The sequence below is a fragment of the Pelophylax lessonae genome, assembly GCF_965119305.1.
Source record: "Pelophylax lessonae genome assembly, chromosome: 13".
NCBI lineage: Eukaryota > Metazoa > Chordata > Amphibia > Anura > Ranidae > Pelophylax > Pelophylax lessonae.
Window position 1 is genome coordinate 36,058,880 of NC_138780.1, and position 25,490 is coordinate 36,084,369.

The 25,490-nt window shown below is 39.9% G+C and overlaps 2 protein-coding genes across 2 annotated transcripts in view; one reads left to right on the forward strand and one right to left on the reverse strand.

Annotated features, from left to right (window-relative positions):
* Window positions 1-2,559: 2,559 nt before the first annotated feature.
* LOC309569672 (uncharacterized protein) overlaps window positions 2,560-25,490 on the forward strand; it is a gene marked incomplete at both ends in the record, with an annotated part of 44,797 nt that continues 21,866 nt past the window's right edge. The window contains 3 exons of the mRNA XM_082275609.1: window positions 2,560-2,602; window positions 9,549-9,887; window positions 16,427-16,738. Coding sequence (XP_082131735.1) covers window positions 2,560-2,602; window positions 9,549-9,887; window positions 16,427-16,738 — 694 coding nt within the window. The remainder of the gene's footprint in view (window positions 2,603-9,548; window positions 9,888-16,426; window positions 16,739-25,490) is intronic.
* Window positions 5,445-5,899, reverse strand: LOC309569590 (large ribosomal subunit protein eL32-like; the record flags this gene model as incomplete). The annotated part of the gene is made up of 1 exon (XM_082275472.1): window positions 5,445-5,899. The coding sequence occupies exon 1, from the start codon at window positions 5,850-5,852 to the stop codon at window positions 5,445-5,447; it is 408 nt and encodes a 135-aa protein (XP_082131598.1). The 5' UTR covers window positions 5,853-5,899.

Below are 25,490 nucleotides of genomic sequence, written 5' to 3' on the forward strand. Positions count from 1 at the left end.
CTAGAGCAGCCTTTCTCAACCTTTTCAACACAGAGGAACCCTTGAAATAAATTTCTGGTCTCGGGGAACCCCTGCTAAAAATTAAAAATCTACAACTCATGACACATCAGTGTGACAGTCAGTGAGAAGAATTATCCTTACTCTTGTCATCATTGGGAAGAATTACCCCCTTACAGATAGCTAAAAGGAACAATGGTGTCATTGGAAACTTATCTGAGAGGCAGAAATTGCTCAAGGAACTCCTAGAAACCTCAGGAGGAACCCTGGTTGAGAAACCCTGTTCTAGAGGCTTCATGTTGCATTTTGCGTGACAATTGCACGGCCATGCAAAACTGTACTCAAATGAAATTTTTATAATTTTTTTTTCACACAAATAGGGCTTTCTTATGGTGGTATATAATCACCACTGGGTTTTTATTTTTTACTAAATACATCAACTAAAAAAAGACTATTTTTTTTTAATTCTTTCACTTTTTTTATTTTTTATTACATTTTATTTCTATTTTTTTACAATTTTTTTTAAACACACTCTGAATAGTAACACTGTACAAATCTAGGGAAGGAATCAGGATTTGTTTTAACACATCATGTTTGCTTATACCAGTGAATTTCACTGGTATAAGCAACCATTTTTACTGAAAGAATAATTTAGTGTGCATTGTTGTGATTAGCTGTGATTGGCTACAGCTAATCACATAGTACAATTGGGCTGTAATTGGCCATGTCTGTACCATGTAATCTCTGTGACCAATCACAGCTAGCAATGCAACTGTACACAAAGAATGGCATGAATCAAAGCCACTCAATGTTTACAATTGTCATGTGACCTGCTGTGATTGGTCAAAGCAGTCACATGGTACCGGCAACGGGATGGTACACTGATCAGTCATCGGCTGTCTCTGGTGGACACAACCAGCGACAGATCATGCTGCAGCACGGCCCCACAGTCATGCGAGGAGAGTTCTAGGAGGACATCATATGATGTCCACCCAGAACGACAAAGATCCAATCCAGACGTCATTTGACAATAGGCTGGAAGGGAAGTGGCTAAAGTGGAACTATACTGCGGCTGAGCACCACAAACCAAAATGCTATTTAATTTATTTCATTTATGTGGATTGTTGTGATTAGCTGTGAATGGCAACTGCTAATCACATAGTACAATTGGGCTGTAATTGGCTCTGTCTGTACCATGTAATCACTGTGACCTATCACAGCTATCAATACAACTGTACACAATGAATGGCATTAACCAAAGCCATTCAATGTTTACAATTGTCATGTGATTGGTCACAGCAATCACATGGTACCGGAAGTGGACTGGTGCACTGATCAGTCATCGGCTGTCTCTGGTGGACACAGCCAGTGACAAATCATGCCACAGCACGGCCCCAAGGCCACGCAAGGAGCATTCTAGGAGGACAACATATGATGTCCACTGGGAACGACAAAGGTCCCACCCAGCCTTCATTTGACTATAGGCTGGAAGGGAAGTGGTTAAACAGGAATTATACTGCGGCTGAGCACCACAAACCAAAATGCTATTTAATTGATTTAATTTGTGTGCATTGTTGTGATTAGCTGTGAATGGCAACTGCTAATCACATAGTACAATTGGGCTGTAATTGGCTCTGTCTGTACCATGTAATCACTGTGACCTATCACAGCTATCAATACAACTATACACAATGAATGGCATTAACCAAAGCCATTCAATGTTTACAATTGTCATGTGATTGGTCACAGCAATCACATGGTACCGGAAGTGGACTGGTGCACCAATCAGTCATCGGCTGTCTCTGGTGGACACAGCCAGTGACAAATCATGCCACTGCTAGACCCCACAGCCGCGCGAGGAGCATTCTAGGAGGACATCTTATGATGTCCACCAGGAACGACAAAGGTCCCACCCAGCCTTCATTTGACAAAAGGCTGGAAGGGAAGTAGTTAAATTGAAACTATACTGCAGTTGAGCACCACAAACCAAAACTCTATTTAATTCTTTTTTAATATTCAAAGAAATCGTACCCATCCATCCATGGAGAAATCACTTTCAAAAACACCCCCCCAAAAAAGTCTAAAACGTGTAAATATAATTTACTTTCCTGTCTATTCTATTTCTTGTTTAATATGCTGGTGATAATGTGTTTTTTACATGTAGTTTGTTTTTATGTGGAGTAAGAGGGAATTTCATTGTATGGTTTTATATTGTATAATGATAATTATAATAAGATTGAAACCTTTAATCAAGTATCATTAAATGCAAAGTCCCCGACTCATCACTCCAACAGTCTTTTTTCCGCCATTATCAAAAAATCTTTATGTACCCCTAACTTTACTGTTGCATATCCCAGGTTGGGAATGACTGATTTACAGAATTAAAGTCCAGTTGGACATTCTGTACATGTTCTCTTAGCTGCTAAATTCATGAATCAGCCCCGCTGTGACCAGCAAAGGACAGGATGTTCGATACACGGAATATATATGTGAAAAGGGCAGGAAGTCAATCACAGATCACACAAGTCATCTAAGCTGCTACTGGTAACCAGCAAAGGAAAAATGACAGCCAAAACGTTGATCGTGTTTTATATTTATATGCATGGTAAGTAAATAATTTCTTCATTCAACAGTGTCTAGTGAGAATTTTAAATGGACAGATTGTATTGTATTCTTTTTGTGAATGCTCTTTACATAAAAGAAAAAGTATATGGCTATATAAAAAGTATATGGCTTTTTATAGTAGCTTTTTTATATTTTATATTTTATATATATTTATATTTTATATATATTTTATATATATGTTATATTTTATGTTTTTTTTTTTATAGTAGCTTTTTGGAACAAAAAGTATATGGGTCTATTTGTGTGTCAGACTTTCCATTGGGTTACGCTTATAGTTTTTATTTCGTATTTTTCTTTCTTTTGCAGGTAAAAGAAAGGGGTTGATTAAAGGGGTTGAACATCTTCACTATAAATAGTAGCTGAATTTACAATTAATTACCCAGTTATGCAGATTATTATTTACTTTTTTTATTATTTACCTTTTCTTAGTGAGCATTCTCTTCTCCTTTAGCAAAAAAATATATAGCTAAGTTACTAAAGGATTTGAAGATGTTTGCGCAATAAAATGTGGAAGATTAATTTTAATTATCCAATCACGTGCTCAAAGAAAATAGAGACATTCTGATCACATGGCTAGATAATTGAAGCAAATCATTCCACATTAATGTAGAAATAAAAACGAGCTACCAAGAGCGTGCCATAATCCAAATAAACAGACAAAAAAAAAAAAGAAAAAAGCCCGGTTGTAGGAGACAACTGAGCACAATGGTGGACTTTAAAGGCACATCATAGGATAGACTTAAGCTGGATCAACACTATACAATTTTCTTTAGATTTTTTCCTTTAGATTTACCAAAACCATATAATATGAGGTCACATCTAAACACTTTCAATTTGGGTGCAATTAGGGCGGCCCTTCTACTACATTGTTAAAGGTAAATCTAAAGGAAATAAAACAACAAAAAGTTGTATAGTGTGTATCCAGCTTTAGACACAAAAATGATATAAAAGAAGCATTTATTAAAAACGAGCTACCAAGAGCGTGCCATAATCCAAATAAACAGACCAAAAAAAAAGAAAAAGGCCCGGTTGTAGGAGACAACTGAGCACAATGGTGGACTTTAAAGGCACATCATAGGATAGACTTAGATACAAAAAAATTATATAAAAGAAGCATTTATTAAATTTAATTTAAGTCTCAGACTTTCGAGCAGACATATATTCTCATACTCACGCAATGTTTGATACGTAATCCAATGCTTATATATGACCAACTATTGGGTCAGGAACATGTACCTATATGTGGGATGACTTAGAACTGTTTTGTTTGGTCAGGTTCATCCTTTTTATTGTATAAATTATTTTAAATTTAATTTAATAAATGCTTCGTTTATATAATTTCTGTGTCTAAGTCTATCCTATGATATATCAAATGGAGAAAGAGTGGGGACAAGAAAAAGGGAGTAGAGAAATCCTGAATACTGGGATATTTTCTCTACAATGCCTTCACAAATTAAGTGGGGATCAGCCTAACCAAAAAAACGCAAGCAAAAAATATATCCCACCTGAGAGTGGGAAAGAAAGAAGGTTATACGGCTAGATCCTTAGAAAAGGCAGAGAGACAAATAGATGATTCTAAATATTTATTAATCATTCAGTAAAAAATATGTCAATACATAGACATGCAGGTATATGCAAAATATCATGATAGAGTGCAGTGACATGAAACATATGCTTATATATGACCAACTATTGGGTCAGGAACATGTACCTATATGTGGGATGACTTAGAACCGTTTTGTTTGGTCAGGTTCATCCTTTTTTATGTAAAAAATGATTTTAAATTGAATTTAATAAATGCTTCTTTTATATAATTTTTGTGTCTAAATCTATCCTATGATGTGCCTTTAAAGTCCACCATTGTGCTCAGTTGTCTCCTACAACCGGGCTTTTTTCTTTTTTTTGTCCACATTAATGTACATACACTGTAATAAACATCCTTTATAAAATAAAAAAAAAAAAAAAATTTTTTTTAAAATAAAATCCTTTAGTAAATCAGCCTAATACGGTCTATAAAAAGTATTCTGGGTACATTACTTTTTTAAGCGATCTCACGATAGCCGATCAATTATGATATAGGAAAGAAAGGAAACTTTAAAATCTTCTAAAGCGATCTCATGATAGCCGATCAATTATGAAAAGGAAAGAAAGAACACTTTCAAATCTTCTAAATAAATATTTTCCATTTTATAACACTGGTGTTCCCCATTTCCTGAAATGGTATGAATTGTTATCACAGTCCTCTTTGTATAAACAGATATATATATGTAAACCAGATGTATCAGCCGAATGATCAGACAAGACTAAATAATAGAAAGGAAAGTTTTTGTTGCGTTGTCATCAAATAAATCTCATTAAAAATATATATCATATATATAAAGTGTCTCACACCAATATGTGACGTGATAAAATAAAAAATACAAAATTGCAAAGAGAATATTAAGTCGGGAACACCTGTATGGTAAATACTGGAATAATCCCCCTGATTGATTAGAAAGACAAAAAGGTATATCCCAGGTCACCCCACGGGGAAGGGGGAAGACACTGGGAAATGGAGATTTTAGTTTGCCCAAAAGACAATCACTATATACCAAAACTAAAAGCAATTATTATTTTATTATTTCATACAAAAATTTTAAAATTACAAAAAATATAGTTGACATAAAAATATGTCACGTTATACATATCACCATATGATAGAATAAAGTGCATTTGGGAAAATACCACAAGATATGGATTGACACGTTTCGCCCAAGGTGCAGGCTTCGTCAGGATCCAATTTTTTTTTAACTTTCTATTTTATTTAACAACGTTACAGGGGTTTATTCATTCTCCTCACTGCGCAGTCTGGCGTTGGGATTTGTCACTTTGATGGCGAGCTGTGTTGCTCTTTCCACAATAGTCTTGCGGTTCTTGGAGGAGACGTTATGAGTGATTTCAGAGCAGAATGACTTGTTTCTCATCATTAGAACTTCGAGTTCCTTTACGTTGTGTAGAAGGAACTTCTTGAAGCCGGTGGGCAGCATGTGCTTGGTTTTCTTGTTGCTACCATAACCGATGTTGGGCATCAGGACCTGACCCTTGAACCTTCTGCGGGCTCTGTTGTCAATACCTCTAGGCTTGCGCCAGTTGGGCTTAATCTTAACATAACGGTCTGACTGGTGACGGATGAACTTCTTCGTCCGCTTCTTAACAATCTTGGGCTTCCTCAGAGGTCTAAGAGCCACCATGGTGCCGATCCGGAATGTCCGCCTTCTGCGCAGACAGCCCGAGAAAGAGAGGATCCAATTTTTAAAGTTTCTAAACCTCAAAAACAAAACCCAGAAATACATGTATTATAGGATGTGTTGTGTGTATATATTCTAAGGGATCTGAAAGATCCTCTGAACCAAGGTAAAGCATTAAATCTAAAACATCAGTTTGAAGATTATGAATGGGATCGCCATTAGGGGGACAAACATTAAATTGGTCAAGTGTGAAAAAGAGGGGAGATGAGTGAAATCAACAAGCCCTCCCCAAGGAGGCACCAAGTGCCAGGAAAATAAACCCTCAATTAATGTCCATACTGGTGAAAATCAATTGTGGTTAGTGGCGTCCATAAAATTATCCCTGTCCCAGGTCCAAAGGATAAAAAATTCAGTGCAATCATTCACCCAGTGACAACGTCTCCTACAACAAAATGTACGTCAGGCGGAGGAAGTACCGGTGACGCCAGCAGGCCCACTGATACATGAATGACTTATCTTTTCAGCTCTTGAGAGTAGATATCCTTTAGTTAATGTTTTTCTACCGGACATTGTTTAATGAGGATTTCTTCCCATCTGCTATGCCTCATGTGAATGGTCGTCAACACTTTCTGGTAAAATGCCATTTGGTGAAGGAGACTCCACAGAATGTGTCCAGAGCAAGTGATCACCTATAAGGGCTTTTCCTGCTGTGATTTACTTCATACACCTATAGTGGGGGGTACTCACTAAAAGCAAGGCCAGACCCATTTAGGGTCTCATCTTCTGGTAAGAGGCCAATTTTATCTGTCTTGGAGTGGGTCATTTACAGCAGTGGTCCTCAACTCCGGTCCTCGGTGCCCACTAACAGGCCAGGTTTGCAAGATAACTAAATTACATCACAGGTGATCTCATTTGCTGCTCATTGATTTCAGTATTCTAGTCTTCATCTCCCCAAGGTAATATTTAAAATCTGGACTGTTATTGGGCTCCGAGGACCGGAGTTGAGGACCACTGACTTACAGCACCAGCATACTGAAGATGAGCAGAACTTGATCATCATACTCTAATTTATTAATTTTGGGGATTTTTTACCTCTTCTTTGGATTTTTTTACTTTTTCTTTGGATATTATCTTTGCATGATTGACTGGAATTTTTGTATGAATTTTGTATATTTATTTTATCACATCACATATTGGCATGAGACACTTTATGTATATGATATATTTTTTTTATGAGATCTATTTGATGACTGTTTTTTTTATTTATTTTTTTTATAATGGTATGTGCAATATATTTGAGTGCAGCTGTAAACACTTACCAAGATACATCTGACCACAGACACGTGGTCTAGCAAACATGGGCAGGGAAGGTATATAGCTTTTACTGCCCACTGGGTGAACCTTCTGATGGCTGTCAGGCATGTAACCCGTGGCACCCATCTAGATTTGGTTTTACCGCCACGGATTGCATGCAGGCCTTCCTCTATACCTACAGGATAGACTGACAACGTAAAGATGATGGTAATCGGGGTTTGTTAAAAGCACAGACTAAATAACAGGCAATGCAACAATAACAGGAGCTGCCTTGGAGAAGATCCCCAATAAGGACACTTGGTGGCTTCACAGTACAGTCTATAAGACTCATAGAAATTCTATAACAGGCTGTCCCCGGGTTACAAACATCCGACTTACAAATGACTTCTACTTACAAATGGAGGTGAAATCTACCCCTAGGAAGGAAAATTCACTCCTGTAAGAGTTCTCATGGGAAAAAGGTGTCTCCACTGAAGCTTTATCATCAATCCTTGTTTCCATAACAACATTTTCAAAATCCAATTGTCATGGGGACAGAAAGTGGGGTGAAATCTTCTGAAAACTTCTGAACAGGGGCACAGACAGAAAAACAAATGTTACAGGGGTGTTAACTATTCCCTATGCTATCCATAAAAAAATAAAAAATATTATTTTGGCTTGAGCTACACTTGAAAAATGTACCTGTTCCAACTTACAAACAAATTCAACTTAAAGCGGAGTTCCAGCCTATTCACACACTCACCTGTCCCACGGTCCAGCGATGTGCCGTCTTCTCCCTCTCTGCTCTGCGGTGCTGGCATCACTGGTGTGGGCACCCGGCTGTGACAGTTTGTGGCTTCACAGCCGTGTACGCACTGCGCATGCGCGAGTTGCGCTACGCGTCGTGATTGGCCGGCAATTTTCTGGGACCTCTGACATGTCTCAGAAGATCGCAGACAGGGAGGGGGAGAGGAGAACTTCCGGTCAGGGCGCCGCGGCGCTCCGAGTGGAAGAGGGAGCGGGTATCTGTTAAAACTAGGTAACCTCCCCCCCCCCCAAAAAAATGACATGCCAAATGTGGCATGTCAGGGGTTAGAACTACCTAAAGCGGAAGTTCCACTTTTGGAACTTTTAAGAACAAACCTACAGACCCTATCTTGTTCGTAACCCGGGGACCACCTGTACAGGGTTTATGAAATTCTATAAAAGTACAAATTACTACTTTAGTTTCCCTTGGGGCAACACCTCTCTCACAAGTAGGTAGGCTCTCTCTGATAGCCCAGGTGGCCGGCTGAAGGATTCCCCAAATCTGTTCCACAGGAAAGTGGCATAAAGGGATTGTTATATGTCACATTTGCTTGTGCTGAGTAAAATATTCTTATTGATATACTTATCATTGTGATAATTCTTTGCTCAGTGAAAAATATTTATATTTAGATTTTAGTGGTATTGGGTCAGCCTTATGTTAAAGTGATAGTAAACTGCCACAAAAAGAAAAAAAAATCAGGTCTTCTGCAGGTTTTACCCTTTCGCTGCCAGATCCTTACATCGTACGGACCTGACAACAGGGGGTATCACACACTGGGAGATTGTGTGTAAAACTGACAGACAGGCAGAGGGCTGCCGCCTGATTGCTCTCACACACCCCCAGCACCAGTGCCCCCATTGTGCGTGCCATGCTTACCAGGCTCAGCTTCCCCATCTGCGGGTCGGGGAGCGAGATTGTGGGTGCCGGCGTCAGTGGGAGAAGGAGAAGAGTGGACACATAACCCCTCTCCTCCCCTTCTTGCTGTGACCTGGAAAGCGACATCCGTGAAGTCACTTCCAGGTCAGCATCTAGGTTTCCCCAGCTAGCTCAGCCAGGAGGAATGCTTTGCAATGCGATCTGCATTGCAAAACATTTAGTGGAGTCCAAAGGTGACATGCAGGGTCTTTTGGACCCTGCATATCTCAATAAAGAGTACCTGTCACTAAAAATCATAAAAGAAGAAAAGGGCCGCACACCACCACGGAATCCAATAAAGAAAAGTTCCTTTATTCATATAAGTGGTACAAGATACAGAAGGGTAGGACAGTAGATTTGTTTCACACGATTGCTACGTGCTTGTTCACTACAAAGATCATCACATAGCCGGAAACAAACAGGAATATGCAAAGATATGACAGTAACTTAACAACCACTTTAACTGTAAGCACAAGTGGACTTTATTTCCCCTTTAAAGGGGTATTTAGGGTTTAAAGGTTAAATATAAAGACGAGTTTATGTTAAGAATTACATTTAGAGATTGGGTCTATGGATTCGATTTACTCCTCTTTATCACTATTAGCGACTGATTGTATGATTACTTGTTGATCACATGGAATGATACAATTAATAAATATAATATTTTTCATGTCATCTTGCAGGTGTATTCACAAGTGAACTTGCCCAGAAGTTTCCTTATGTCCAATTTGTGAAAGCTGGGGAGACAGTCACCATTCTTTGTAATAAGACTGCAGAAAATCATTTTGCTAGCGGGCAGTGGTACAAAGAAAAGGAAGATGGAGGGTTACAGGATGTGGCACAAAGCACATGCTCATTATCGGCACCATCATCATCATCAGAACGAATTGTACCAAACTGTAAAGGAAAACAGCTTGCTGTGGAAATTAAAAACGTGGACAGATCTGATTCGGGAGTATATTATTGTTCCGTGCCCGGACTGGACCAGACCTTTTATGCGGCCAACACAATAATTGTTACAGGTAGGAAATCATGTTGCACTCATGTTCCACTGATCACACAGTGTCCCTCCGGCCCTCAATCTTTCAACTACTATACAGAAGATGAATAAGCCCATATTAATAATCACATGAGATATAGTATATGCTTGGCGGGGACTTCAAAGATGTCAAAAAGTGTGCATCTCCCTGTGAACTACCTAAATACTTCTTATTAAATAATAATTTTTATTAAATGTTCACAAAGACAAATTAATGGTAATAAGAAAGCACCAAGTACCTTCTGATAATACCATTCTCTGAAGGAATTCAAGTCTATCACCAGCGTCTCATAATCCGTTGAGTTTTTTTGTGTGATAACATTCCTGCAGTTGTTTGGACACACTAGCTTCATGACCATTTATGTAAGTATACTCCCAAAAAGCTAATACAAAACATAACGCCCAAAAAGCTAAAACGTATGCTTAACTTTAGCTTAACACCAACCATAATTTCATTTTAAGACATAATATGTGTATATAGCCAAACTTGTTTTCAAATTGGATAACATTAGGAAAGTTAAAGCCCTTGTCAGTTTATTTTTGCTTCCTGTGTCCCATTGGAGAGATTTTCTTTCACTTCATGTGCCCTGAAAGTGCCCATCTTGCTGTGCATGGGTGCACTTTTATGAACAAGCGAATGTGCATGCGCATTCACCATTGATACTTGTGCCAAGTAGCTTATATACTGTAGCTGGTTCATTGATGTCTGATCTGCAGCTACACCCGTGTTCCTGTATCTAATTCTGCTGATTTGCTTAACCCAGCTTGTTCCTGACCTTGCTTGAAAGCTACCTACCCCAACCTTGGCTTGTCTCTGCCTTCGGCTCATCTGCCTGATCTTGCGTTGATGACCTCTGCCTGTATTCTGCTGATTCTCTTCCTGCTGTCCAAACCTGTACCTGTCCATCTGTTGCTGACCTGGCTTGTCTGACCTTGCATCCAGTTGTTCATCTGTCCTGCTTGCTAGTGATCGACTGATATCGTTTTTTTGTTGCCGATACCGATATTTTGGCCATTGCATATGGGTATCGGCCGATATGGGCCGATATGTGCGTACATTTTTTTTTTATTTTTATCACTCGACAGCTACTCTTGTGGAGGGATCTGGGGGTCTAAAAGTCCCCAAAGCCCTCTTTTGCACTTAAAAGCATTCAAAACACCAAGTTTGGCTGTTTTGAATTCTGTAATTTTTTTAAATCTGGCAGCAGACAGTACCTGGAAGTGATGTCATGACATCACTTCCGGGTTTTTACATGGATAATAGCTGAATGCGCCTTTGATCGGGTCTTCGGCGGCCATGCAGGATGGTTGCCCGGGTCTCCCGGTGGGATGGGAGACCCGGGCAAGCCATGGAAGGCGGCGGGATGTCCCCTCTGCTCCTTGTAATGACAGCCGAGCAGCTTCTCAGCCGCATCGGTTGTCATTGCAAGACATCCGACCGCCGGCTATAGACACCGGTACTGGGGTGATGCCTGGGGTGAGTTTACGAAACGCTGTACATAATTACATAGTATTTAAGGTTGAATAAAGACAATAGTCTAGTTCAACCTGTGTAGGTGTGTGGGGTCGTAATCATCTCTCATACCCCTTAATGTTCTGATCCTTGAGATGTATGTCTAAGAGTCTTTTGAAAGCCACCATACTTCCCGCGGAAATATGCTTAAATTCTCCTGACTCCCTATGCCAGCTAATTTGCATTACTTTTCCTTCCACCCCAGTTGATTTGCTAGCCTCTATGCCAGTACACCTAGACCAAAGGACTGGAAGCAAAGCATTACTATTTTCAGCAGTTTGATTCCAGATATATTGTTTAAAACAATTCTGGTTAATATATTTGGCATACAAATGTTTGGCCAAAAATTATTTAATTGAAAAAAAAATTCCTGTGAAATAATATGCATATTTTGTTCACATTAACTGTATTAGCACTTACTATTCCCACAATAGTACAAACAAATCTTTAACAATTAGACAATAAAATATTAAAATCAAATACAATTTACTTGGCTGAATTATAAGGGGGTAATTTTTACAGTGTTTTTAAATTATTTTAAACCGATCATCATTATTCATTTAAAGTGAGCATAGGCAAGGCAGATAATTGCTGCATTCGAAAATTATCCCCTATATGTCAAATAGTAATAAAAAGTAAGTCAACTTTAGGCCTCATGCACACTGGACATTTTTTCAGCTGCTGTTTTTGGCTTTAGGCGTTTTTTTCTGCAGCCAGTAAACTTTCCAGCATGTTATCCTATGTGTCCATGCATACATAGGTTGTTATCAGCATTTTTTGGCAGGGGCGTTTTCTGGCTGGAAAAAAAAAAACAGAACTAGTGCATTTTAGAGGAGTTTTTCAGCTGTAAAAACGCTCTAACTCTGATAAAAACACTGAAAAATGCTAAAAAACTTGGCTAGTAGACATTTATCAGTGTTTTTGAGCTATAAGCTTTTGTGGGAGTATAGTTTTGCTAAAAAAAAAAGCTAAAAAATGCTACTGCTAAAAAACGCAAAACTCATTCTTCAGCTACAGCTTCCTACAGCTAACGCTACTGGCGTTTTATAATGTCCAGTGTGCATGAGCTTATAGCTATCTCATTGTGAGCAAGCAGCAGGTTCCTGAGTGTAGGGTTGGTGAAAAGAAAAAAAGAAAACAACAATATATATTATTATATTAATATTATTATTGTAATATATTAAAATAATATTTAATTTTAATATATCAAAATGTTAGTATTATTATTATAAATATTACTAGTATTAGTATTATTAATATTATTATTAATAGTTAATACTAATATATGAAAATATTATATTATAATTATTATTATTATTATTATTAATAATAATAATAATAATAATAATAATAAGAAGAAGAAGAAGAAGAAGAAGAAGAAGAAGAAGAATTACAATTAGACATTTTTGTTAGTTGACTGTAGGGAATCCCAGCTATATACACATTGCCACCTACAGTATATATTAATTGTTTTATTGTTTTTCTTCTATATTGCCAATCTATAATTCAAAAACGACACATTGGGATTTTGTTGAAGTTTGTGATGTTTTTCCAAGATTTGAAACAATAATATATAAGCGCCACAAAAAAATTTAATTCAGGAGCATGCAAACAGTGTATATACAGTGCATTGCGAAAGTCTTCTGCCCCCTTGAACTTTTTGACCTTTTGCCACATTTCAGGCTTCAAACATAAAGATATAAAATTGTAATTTTTTGTGAAGAATCAACAACAAGTAGGACACAATCATGAAGTGGAACGAAATTTATTGGATATTTCAAACTTTGTTAACAAATAAAAAACTGAAAAATTGGGCGTGCAAAATTATTCAGCCCCTTTACTTTCAGTGCAGCAAACTCTCTCCAGAAGTTCAGTGAGGATCTCTGAATGATCCAATGTTGACCTAAATGACTAATGATGATAAATAGAATCCACCTGTGTGTAATCAAGTCACCGTATAAATGCACCTGCACTGTGATAGTCTCAGAGGTCCGTTTAAAGCGCAGAGAGCATCATGAAGAACAAGGAACACACCAGGCATGTCCGAGATACTGTTGTGGAGAAGTTTAAAACCAGATTTGGATACAAAAAGATTTCCCAACCTTTAAATATCCCTCTAAACTTTCAGCTCATACAAGGAGAAGACTGATCAGAGATGCAGCCAAGAGGCCCATGATCACTCTGGATGAACTGCAGAGATCTACAGCTGAGGTGGGAGACTCTGTCCATAGGACAACAATCAGTCGTATACTGCACAAATCTGGCCTTTATAGAAGAGTGGCAAGAAGAAAGCCATTTCTTAAAGATATCCATACAAAGTGTTGTTGAAAGTTTGCCACAAGCCACCTGGGAGACAAAACATGTGGAAGAAGGAGCTCTGGTCAGATGAAACCAAAATCAAACTTTTTGGCAACAATGCAAAATGTTATTTTTGGCGTAAAAGCAACACAGCTCATCACCTTGAACACACCATCTCCACTGTCAAACATGGTGGTGGCAGCATCATGGTTTGGGCCTGCTTTTCTTCAGCAGGGACAGGGAAGATGGTTAAAATTGATGGGAAGATGGATGGAGCCAAATACAGGACCATTCTGGAAGAAAACCTGATGGAGACTGCAAAAGACCTGAGACTGGAACGGAGATTTGTCTTCCAACAAGACAATGATAGAAAATATAAAGCAAAATCTACAATGGAATGGCTCACAAATAAACATATCCAGGTGTTAGAATGGCCAAGTCAAAGTCCAGACCTGAATCCAATCGAGAATCTGTGGAAAGAACTGAAAACTGCTGTTCACAAACGCTCTCCATCCAGCCTCACTGAGCTCGAGCTGTTTTGCAAGGAGGAATGGGCAAAAATGATAGAGACATACCCCAAGCTACATACAGCTGTAATCGCAGCAAAAGGTGGCGCTACAAAGTATTAACTTAAGGGGGCTGAATAATTTTACACGTCCATTTTTTTCAGTTTTTTATTTGTTAAAAAAGTTTGAAATATTCAATAAATTTTGTTCCACTTCATGATTGTGTCCCACTTGGTGTTGATTCTTCACAAAAAATTACAGTTTTATATCTTTATGTTTGAAGCCTTAAATGTGGCAAAAGGTCAAAAATTCCAAGGGGGCCGAATACTTTCACAATGCACTGTATACTAACACTAACAGTGGACAATCAAAAGAAGGTTGCAGCGCTGTGTATTCAATAATATCCAATAATAAAATACAATTGACCATATCACAATGCTGGGTGTGACATGAACAAGTAATATATAAAATATAAAAGTCCAAATATCAAAATTCAAGTGAAAATAAACTGTGGTAGTTCCCGGTGCTCAACGATAACTCCAAGCTCCTGAAGAAGTGCGTGACGCGAAACGGCCGTCGAGCAGAGATACACGTCTGAGGTCCCAGCCGCCATCCTATTCTTAGTTTGATGGCTCTCATAGTTTGGTGCTTCATCCTTCATGACTGGTTAGAATACCCTGTGTGATGACATCTTTTTAAAAAGTACGGGAGCACATAAATCTCTGTTATGGAGGCCACTTCCAGAGAGAAACTATATCAATACCATGGCGTTGTTGCCTTTTGTTCTGTGTACCTGTGCATACACCCCAATTATTTTCGTAGCATGCACCTATACACATCTAGATGCAGAGAGCTCTTTACACAAAAGAGGTAGTTCAATCAGCAATACACATTTATTGAATGGGTTACATAATATATACCTATATACAAATTACACACTAAACAGTATTACAACACATTGTTAGTACAAATCTCCTGGCTTTCAAGGTTTTTTACAAATTACCCACAATAGCCCTATTTACATTACCATGTACGTATTGAGCATGGAGTTAAGTTACCTTTTCACTTCAGGCATGGTGCCTGCCGTGTGTATTCAAACACTAAAGAGAAAAAGCATGTATACATTCTAAGTGTGAGAGGTATAGTCTATATTAATATAGACCCATCTCGTCTTGTTCAGAACCATTCTGATTGGTGTACCCTATATTTAGCATAACTCAGCCTCTCGATAGCCCTCTTCTCTGGGTGGGGATTAATCATGCTAGGTCATCTCCTGAGCCAAATTGTCAATCCTTGGACAGCCAACTAACTTCATTACATATCTAAAGACACAGTCTTTGAAGTAGAGGGCTAGATAAAGGAATGACCTGTCATGGAAGATTATCAATTATTTTCTGGCCCCGTAATGTCTGGGGAAAAGGAACATAATTACGGGCTGTACAACCGTTTGTTTATCAGTGTAAATAGCAGACCCCTCCTAGGTTTCCCAGGCATGCATTTCAAACATACTTATCCATTTGAAATCAATACTCAATATCTTGAAAAATAAATATTTACATCCATCTATTTACAATTATTTTAGGAGATTTATGCATAACTCCTCATCCTCACAACGCGGTAAGGGAGATTACGCCTAAACGCCTAAGGCAACAGCGTGTTTGCTGTCCTATAATCTAGACAGCATTTGGTTCTGGTGAGTTCGCAATTTTACTATTTGGTGGAGGATATCACCGTGGTGACATATTGGAGTTATGTCACACTCAGCCTTGTGATATGGTCAATTGCACTTTATTATTGGATATTATTGAATACACAGCGCTGCAACCTTCTTTTGAATGTTTCCAAGATTTGCTATGACATTTCAACCAATACCTATCATGCTCTCTCAGTAGTAGATGTGTTACATAGTTACATAGTAGTTGAGGTTGAATAAAGACAGGCCATCCAGTTCAACCCGTGTAGGTGTATGTGGACGTATTCATTTCCCGTACCCCTGAATGTTTTGATCTTGGAGATGTATGTCCATGAGTCTTTTAAAAGTAGCCATACTCCCCGCAGATACCACCATTTGTGGAAGAGAATCTTATTGACCTTACTGTAAAAAAAAAACTCTTGTGTAGTCTGAGGTTGAACCGTTTCTCCTCTAGTCGCATTGTATGGCCTCGTGTCCTCTTACATTCCTTGTGTTTGTGACCCTTTTCACAGATCCTGACCCAGAAGAGCCCACTCTAACCTTACTTGCTCCAGTCGCAAAACAAAATGCAGAGCCTGGGACAATGGTATTACTGTGTATGGCACTTAACTGGTCCAACAAATGGAGCTTACTGAAGTGGTCTATCGATGGAAATACAATTGAGGGTTGGCTGACTCTTGATCCAGATGGCAGTTTGATAAATCAAATTTTTCTACCTACGATCAGTAACGTTGAAAAAGCTATCTGTTACATTGAAAACCTTCATGAAGGCCGAAATATCTCTGCCCATTATTCCACTGCTTCTGAATCGCTAACAACTGAAGGTAAGTACTGAAGTTTTTGTCATAGATAATTTCAATTATTTGTTTGTTGCTAAACTTTTTTTCAGTTTTTCACAATAATAAGGGTAACCAACAGTATATTCATTGTATTATATATTCAAAAAGTATATCAAAATACATGGTAAACCAAAAATTATTTTTATTATTTATTTTATTTTTTTAAATAAAGTTGAGAAGGATTGGAATCCATTTTATTGCACTGTTGGAAAGATTTTCTCTCGATTCCTGTATTTCCTACATTTGTTTTAACATATGGAAAGTGAGAGGAAATCTGCAATAGAAGCATGCACAAAAATAAAAATCTAAAGGGGTTTTAGCCTCCCTCTAATCCACAAAAAAAATGATGTTGTCTTAAGCCCCGTACACACGTACCGATCGTCGGCATACAAACGTCGGTGGACGAAGGATCTGCCGATTGTACGCGTGTTAGTATGGTGCCTCCGACAGATGTCTGCGCACAATCCGCGGACAAAAGTCTTTCTTGCAAACATGAAAATATTTGTATGCCGACACCAGAACGGACGATTGTTCGCCTGTCAGTACGCAATTCTGCCGACACACAGCTACAAATCCCAACACGCATGATCAAACCAAATGAGTTCCCGGAAGAATTTTCTCTAGTAAACTCAACATTTTATTCAGAAAGAACTTTCGGCTCGCGGAAGTCCAAGAAATAGGTGAAATGCGGAGCACATGCTCATCTTGATAAATGTGAGAAGAAGGAAGATGCTGCTCATAATGCCATACTTTTCTAATAAAAAGGCATGTGTTCTGTTATGATGAAGATAATGTTTGTCTATTCTATCTGTTCTATCAAATTTTAGAATTAAATAATTTGAACTCTTCACCATTATTTTTGTATTTTCACACCAAAGATCTAACTATTGATATGACCCTTTATTCTTTTATGAATTAATGTCTAAAACATATTTTTCAGGTTATGCACAATATTAAACATGTTAACAAATTCAGATAGGCCATTTTTTATTTTCATTTTCTTTATTTTTTGGATCTCAGCAAAAAAAAAACAAAGCAAACATCAATACTTTCCGTATAATAAACTAAACATAAAAAAGGTCAATTTGGACAAAATTAAACTAGAAACTGGCAAACAGGGGTAAAATAAATAATAGGGGGTTACACAAATTAAAGTTGCTGGTAACTGAAATCAGGTTGCCATGAGGGCAGGTTTGGATCCTGCTGGCCATATTGCCACTGGCCATGTGGCATTTGGCGAGGTGGTGGGTGTTGTGGAGGTGGAGGTGGAGGTGGAGGGCACGGGTGCTCCTGGCATGCATGGCTGTGCTCAGTAAGTATGCCGTTTTCAGCGTTTTGCAGCACATCCAGAATAATTTTTCTGGCATACTGACACTGCCTGGGGTCCACCTTATCCAGGATTTTGGCAGTCATATTCCCGAAGGACTCATTGGCCTCCGGTTTCCGACGTAGGGCTATGGTGGCCTCCTGGATAAACTCGTCGGTGATGTCATCCACGTGCTTCCTCTTTTGCCTCCGTTTGGCAGGAGGAGGTGGTGGTGGAAAGAGTTCCGCAGGCTCCTCAGGCTCCACAGGCTCCCCAGGCTCCTGGCTGCAACCTGGCTCCTCCTCAGTGACACTTCCCTGTTGATGAAATGAACAATTGATTAGAATGTTATAGTGTATATAAAAATGCATGTTTGTTATATTATTGTGATCAAATAGCAGACTTTACATACAGTGGCGTATCTAGGGTCTCCAGTGCCCTTGTTGAGGAGCTGTATTTGGCAACAACCCCCCCCCCCCCCAAGATCAATGGAAAACTGTAACCCACCCCCCCAAAAAAAAATTAAAGGGCATTAAAAGTTTCTAATTTGCCCCTTGTTTGCCCAGTGTAGAGCTCTCTAGTGGGCAATCATTGTCTCAGGTGTGAAAAAGAAAGAGAGGGTTGAGAGATAGAGAGAGGGAGAGAAAGAGGGGGTGTGAGAGAGAGAGGAGGGGGTTGCAGAGAGAGAGGGGCCTGAACTTGCAGAGGACTTGATGTAGGGCATTGAGGGTGAAGCAGTGCAGGGAAACATGAATAAGGAAGCCACCTGCCTTGCTGACCCAGAGTGAGAGACCAGAGACATGGAAGCAAGGATGGATGGATCATTTGCAGGAGCTGTTAGTTTTGTATTAAAAAAGGTTGAGCCAGAGGAATGCTGAGGCTACAGCAGTGTTTCTTTGGACCAGAGGTGTGCTGGGGATGCAGCAGTGTTTGTAAGACCGGAGGGGTGCTGGGGATGCAGCAGTGTTTGTAAGACCAGAGGTGTGCTGGGGATGCAGTGAGAGGCAGTCTCAGTCTCCTGGTCTTTTGGCTCAGCTGCTCTCAATGTTTTACACCTGCATGAATCTGCTCTCAATGTTTTACACCTGCATGAATCCGCCTGCAAACTGGGGGTTCTGGGGTGTGCAGGCTGAGTGGATTGTTCAAATAAACAATAAAACAATGCCAATGTTTTTGTGACCCACCCCCCTTGGCCTGCGCCCCTGGCGGTTGCCTGTCATGCCAACCCCTTGCTATGCCCGTTTACATAAAGGGTCAATTATGGTTTAGCTTATAATTTTGTTACATGATTACATTTTAGCAGACAATATATTGTGAAATGCCATACCTGAGTAAAACTCTCCTCCAGGAAATCCTCATCCTGGCTTGGATCAACCGACACTGAGCCCTCTGCCGATGTAGAAGGCAGTGTTGAAATTGACGGCCTGGATTCCATGGTGTCTGCCAGGAACCGCATGTTATCAAAGTACCACAGCCGTGGTACATATACATTCCGTGCCCCTGCTCCAGACTGGGTGGACTCCTCTATTTTTTTTAACTCCCGCCTGTAGGCAGTGCGAATACTGTTTATTTTTTTGCGGATATAAGTAAAATTTGCCCCAGGACAGACGGGCTTGTAGAAGGCCACCAAATGTTCCATGGCCTGTTTTCTGAGTTTTCGATTTTTATAATCCGCCGACTTCACTTGCCACAAACAAGGCAGTTGCCTGAATTCATCAATGAAACTTATTAAAAAGTTGTGGGTGGTGAAATTGTCCACCATATTGCAGGACAGTATATGCCTGCAAGACACAAAACAACACAAAACATATTAAAAGAGCATGTATTTTGGCACATAATAAAGATATTCCTAATAAAAGCTGTATAGGGCCCAAAACACACACTTTCTATTAAAAGAGTCGTACCTTTGTTTGTGGGGAAAAGTCGTGATTCGCCGCTCGATCGTGCTCCAACTCTCGATATGTCCGCTAGCGAATCGTCGGCCGAACGATCTGGCGTCCTTTAAATACAGCGCAGGCGTCAACTCCTCCTCCAGTGGCGGGCTTGTGCAGGGGTGTGTACGTGCCGAAGATCAGGCCTACATGCGACACTCACACCTGAGGCAGTGGAATAATAATTGTTTAATTAGGAACCATGTCTCAACAATCTGGGAGCTCAATTAGTGGGGGCCGAAGTGATTGGGCCACCCGAAAATCAAGGGCTACACCCATGTCAAAGCCAGAAATGGTGGAGATGGTCTCCATTTTAGAAAAAATGGATTACGATGGAAAGTTGGCAAATTACGAGCGGCCCAATGCCAGGAAAGATGGCATCATGGACAAGGTGGTGGCCTGTTTGGTCAGAAAATTCGGTGTCGAGCGATCGAAAGATCAGATTAGGAAACGATGGTCTGACCTCAAACACCGTGAGCAGGATCAGCTTTCCCAAATCCATCGGATTTTGAAAAAAAGTAAGTTTTATTTTTTCTTTATTTTTTTAATCATGCAATATGTTTTTTATAATTTTGTGTATGTTGTATTAACATGTCTAGATTATAATGTCTATGTAAAAAGTTAGATTACTCATTTTAGTTGTCATGTCGTGATTTGATCGATCTATTGTTGATGTTTTAGTATATGACATTAAAAGTCAGGAAGCCATAGTGAAAAATATATGTATTGTGTTGCAACGAACGTTCTTTCCTGCACGAATCTTCTCAGCAAACATTCCTATTAATCACAGATTATTATTCAAACCTTTAAATAGGAGAAAAACGTAAACTCCGTGCCAAACAGTGGGAAAGGAGGAGGAGAGGTTTGGCAGCTCCATCTGCAGTGGAGGAAGAAGAGGAGGACATGGGCACAGAAGGTGGCACAGATTCCACTAAAGGTAATTGGTTCCTATGCACTGTCAAACATTAATGTACCATATTTTTCGTAGATAACCATGTACATGTCTTCATATTTGTTACTAAAAGAGCTATCAAGCAGGGCACCATGTCCTAACAAATGTACCTCTTGTGACTTTTATGATATGGCCAATGTTTTGTATTATGTAGATGAAGACATTATGCCGGAAATAATCCTGGTGGAGCCTACAAGTGACCAGACACCAGAGCAACAAGAAGGTTGGTAGTCACAGATTTTTGTGTAGTGGGATCATAGAAATATGTGTATTTGCAATGATTGTTTAACCTTATATTCTTGTATTCCCTTACAAATTTACATTGCAGATGTTGCATCATGCCAGGATGTGGCATCCCCAGCCAGGTCAGAAGCCCGATCTCCTGGCAACGTGCCAAGCAGCATGGAAGCCAGTTCAGAAACTGTGGAGGAACCAGGACCAAGTGTCCAAGAGCCAATTGTGTGCCCACGTAGGTTTTTTCAGAATGATTTTTATCAGTGTTATTTTTAGCCTCCAATTTACAACACTAGTTCCCTATGGGAGCCTCTTTATTTGAATGGAAGTCGCACCGTAAGTCGGATCAGGATGCTCTGACTTGCGGGGCCACTTGCGTTGTGAAGATTTTTGAGGGGGAACTACACCAAAAAATTGAAGAACCCACCGTGGGTGTCCCCCCAAGTTCACAACCAGGCCTTTTGTGTGTGGTATTGAGTTTGAGGGTATGCCCACAACAAAAAGACAGCGTGGGTTACCCCCAAAACCCCTACCAGACCCTTATACAAGCATGCAGCTTGTCAGGCCAGGAAAGAGAACGAGCAAGCGGACCAAACACCCCCTGGACCACAGCAGGACACATGCCCTCAACATGGGGGGGTTTTGTTGCTTTGGGCCAGGGGGCCTCTGCACCGCACACCCAAAAGCACCTTACTCCCATGTAGAGGAGGACAAGAGCCTCATCCCCACAACCCTGTCTGGTGGTTTTGGGGGGTCATGCGGCCAGGGGGTTCCTAGGACTTTGGAAGCAACCTTTAACAAAGGGTGGCCCCCAGATCCCAGACCCCAATCACTATGTGAATGGGTATGGGGTACATAGTACCCCTACACATTAACCACATAAATGGAAGTGTATGTGAATAACGACAGGAGACGTTTATGAAATGTTCTTAAAGATCTTCATCCGGTCTTCTCCACTCTGCTCTTTGGATCTTCTCCTCTCCAGTCTTCTGCTGTCCAATCTTCTGCTCTTATGTTGTCTGCTCTTTTGCCCTAGGCTCTTCTTCTTCCTCCTGTCCTCCTCCAATGCTGTTGCCGTGCATTCTGCCCGTCTCTGGTCTCTGCATCTTAATATATATACATTACAACCATGCCCTCACAATGACGTCATCATGCGTTCACACCCCTAATGAATATATAGTAAGCTCAGGAGACCGGCAGAATCATCAGCAACAGCATTGGAAGAGGTCAGGAGGAAGATGAAGAGCCTAGGGCAAAAGAGCATAAGAACAGGGTAGGTATTAACTCGAGAGGAATTTAAAGATTACCTGCACACCAAATGTTTCTATATTATGACCTCATGTAGGTGATTCACATTGACTCCGTTGTATTTTATTTTCCAGATCATGTATTACACACTTGCACATTGGCCAAATTGACCCGTGAGGCTCTTCAATGCTGCTCAGACCTCGAGCAAATAAAAGAGACTGCAACGGCATTGCAAGGAAAGATGCGTGATTTTGTGGACATGCTTGCCAAATTTTAAAAATAATTATTATAAAATTTTTTACAGTTTGTATTGGGATGTTCCCATTTTTATATAATATTTTAGGCCAGTTTTATGACACTCAGATGTTAAAGAGTGTACCCAAGTTTGGGAAAAGCACTTTCCAACACCCTAACCCTAACCCTAACCCTAACCCTAACCCTAACCCTAACCCTAACCCTAACCCTAACCCTAACCCTGTGAATGTTTGATACTAAAACATTTTTACATTCAACAATGTGTGTTCAATTCTTTATTAGACTTTCGTTGGGGGGTCGAGGTCTAAAGCTGTGTAAAGAAGCACTAAATGTATGATGGCTGTCCTATTCACATACTTACATGTTAATGAAAGCATTTTGGACACTGCCATATGCAAGTTGCTGGAGGTGTCAATGAAATGTTAAAGATACCCCCAGTTTTAACGCATATCACAGTGCGATCTGACATTTCACACAGGATCGGAGCACACAAGTTTGAACGACTGTGCGATCCTATCCTGATGCGGCTGAATAAATGCATCATGTGCGACTTTTGTGCGAGTGCAGTGCGAATTGAGCCATACAAACTGTATAGCTGATTTTCGCATGAACATCTGATCGCATGTAATAAAGGAGCAGTGCGCTACGATATTACATGCCATCAGATGTGCAGTGTGAATTGAGACATACACTTTGTATGGCTACATTCGCACTGAACACGCATACAAGTCGCACATGACCCTTTATTTCTGATGTATCTGGATTGGATCGCACAGTGCTTAACACTTGTGGAATACAATCCTGTGGAAAAAGTAAGTGGCGGGTCACCCTTATGCAATGCTGGAAGGCTGCAAAGTCGCAGACTTCCCGCATCGCATAAGTGTGACTCAACACTCAAGGTACTAGCAGTCCTAGGATTCAATATGGCATTGATATTGCCAGTAGCAATCAGTGTAGGGAGATCAGTGTAATCTATAGTGTATTGCTTGTTCGTTGCTCTAGTTCACTTTCCATTACCTGTATATATATAACACTTTGAGATGAACAATGATCAAGTTTCACATAACACTGACATATCCTAACATTGGTGGGCAGTGAGAAGGATGTCATAAATGAACACAACATAACAGGTGTAGGTACTTTGTTAATACCCTAATGTATTATCTGAAATATATAGTATGGGCAACTTCTGGACAATGAACACCAATATAAGGTGACATTAGATGAACCTTGGGTGTGACCTAGTTCTCAATGTGACAGGGTTTGTGTACATTTTGTGGGGTGCAGAAGGCCCTTGTATTTACACCACTGGCTAAAAAATAACACATGGCCATCATCACTTTGGATCAGCTGGTGAGAGACTACAGTCAAGAAACACACTGATGAATGTATTAACCCTTCCAAAGTCACACATATATAACACATGATTAACCCAAATAATTGTGTTTGGCATATGTGCCCAAATGATTATAATCCACAATACAGAATCATTGCAATTTTTGTTTAATGTGTTGAAAAATAATATATCTCTGACATTTATCTTGTGTGTCCAATCTTTAACAAGATTAATGTGTTTGTGACAGTGATTGCTGCCAGGACACAGCTCCTCTCCCCACGAAATAGTCCAGATATTCCTGGCGGATCTGACGGGCCCTGTGTGATGCCAATGCTGACCGTCCAACTTCCATTGACGTCATGGACTCCACTTGGTTAGAAGGTTGGGCCTCTCCACTTGTACCTGGCATAGCAGGGTCAGTATCCAGTTGCTGCAAGACATAATTTTGTGCATTCCTGCGTAGGAAGTTGTGCAAAATGCAGCAACACAAGACCACATTATCCACTTTGTACAGTGCCAGGTTTATGGACGTCAGGAATATCCGGAACCGGTTGGCCATTATCCCGAAGGCATTCTCCACAACTCTGCGAGCTCTGGACAACCGGTAGTTGTAAATCCTTTGGTCTGGGGTGAGGTTCCTCTGAGGGTAGGGCTTCATGAGATGCTCCCCAAGCGCAAAAGCCTCATCTGCGATAAACACAAAGCTCATACCCTCAACAGTTTGCTCCCTGGATGGCAGGTTCAGAGTGCCGTTCTTTAGACGACGAGCGAACTCCGTCTGATCAATAACTCCCCCATCCGAATTGCGGCCATTTTTGCCAATATCCAAAAAAATAAACTCATAGTTTGCATTAACTATGGCTAGCATGACTATACTAAAAAAACCTTTATAATTATAATAAAATGTGCCGGAATTCGGAGGGGGGACAATGCGGACGTGCTTCCCATCAATAGCACCCCCACAATTGGGAAAATTCCACTTCTCCAGAAATTGATCAGAAATCTCCAGCCATTGCTCTGCGTTTGAAGGAAACTGTGGGGAAAAAATACAAAAAATAAAATTAGTGCTTGAGCACATCACATTATTAATTACACACACAGTTGTCTGTTAAATGCTTATGCAACTTGGTAAAAAAATATACAACAGGAAGGCAAAGGTTTGGATATGGGGATGTAACATCTACATACATTTCTTTTCAACCTCCTATTGTTCTTATATTGTAAAGGGCCATACACACTAGAAGATTCTCTGAAGACTTTTTCGTGCAGATTTAACTTTTCTATGTAGTGCAAGGGCCTACCAGATTGCATAGGATTTGAAAGTGTTTGTTGGACCTCATATTATTTGGTTTTGGTAAATCGGAAGGATAAATTGTTCTGACAATCTTCTAGTGTGTATGGCCCATTATACTCACCAGCTAGAGCTGAGATTTACAAACTACGGCCCTCCAGCTGTTGCAGAACTACACATCCCA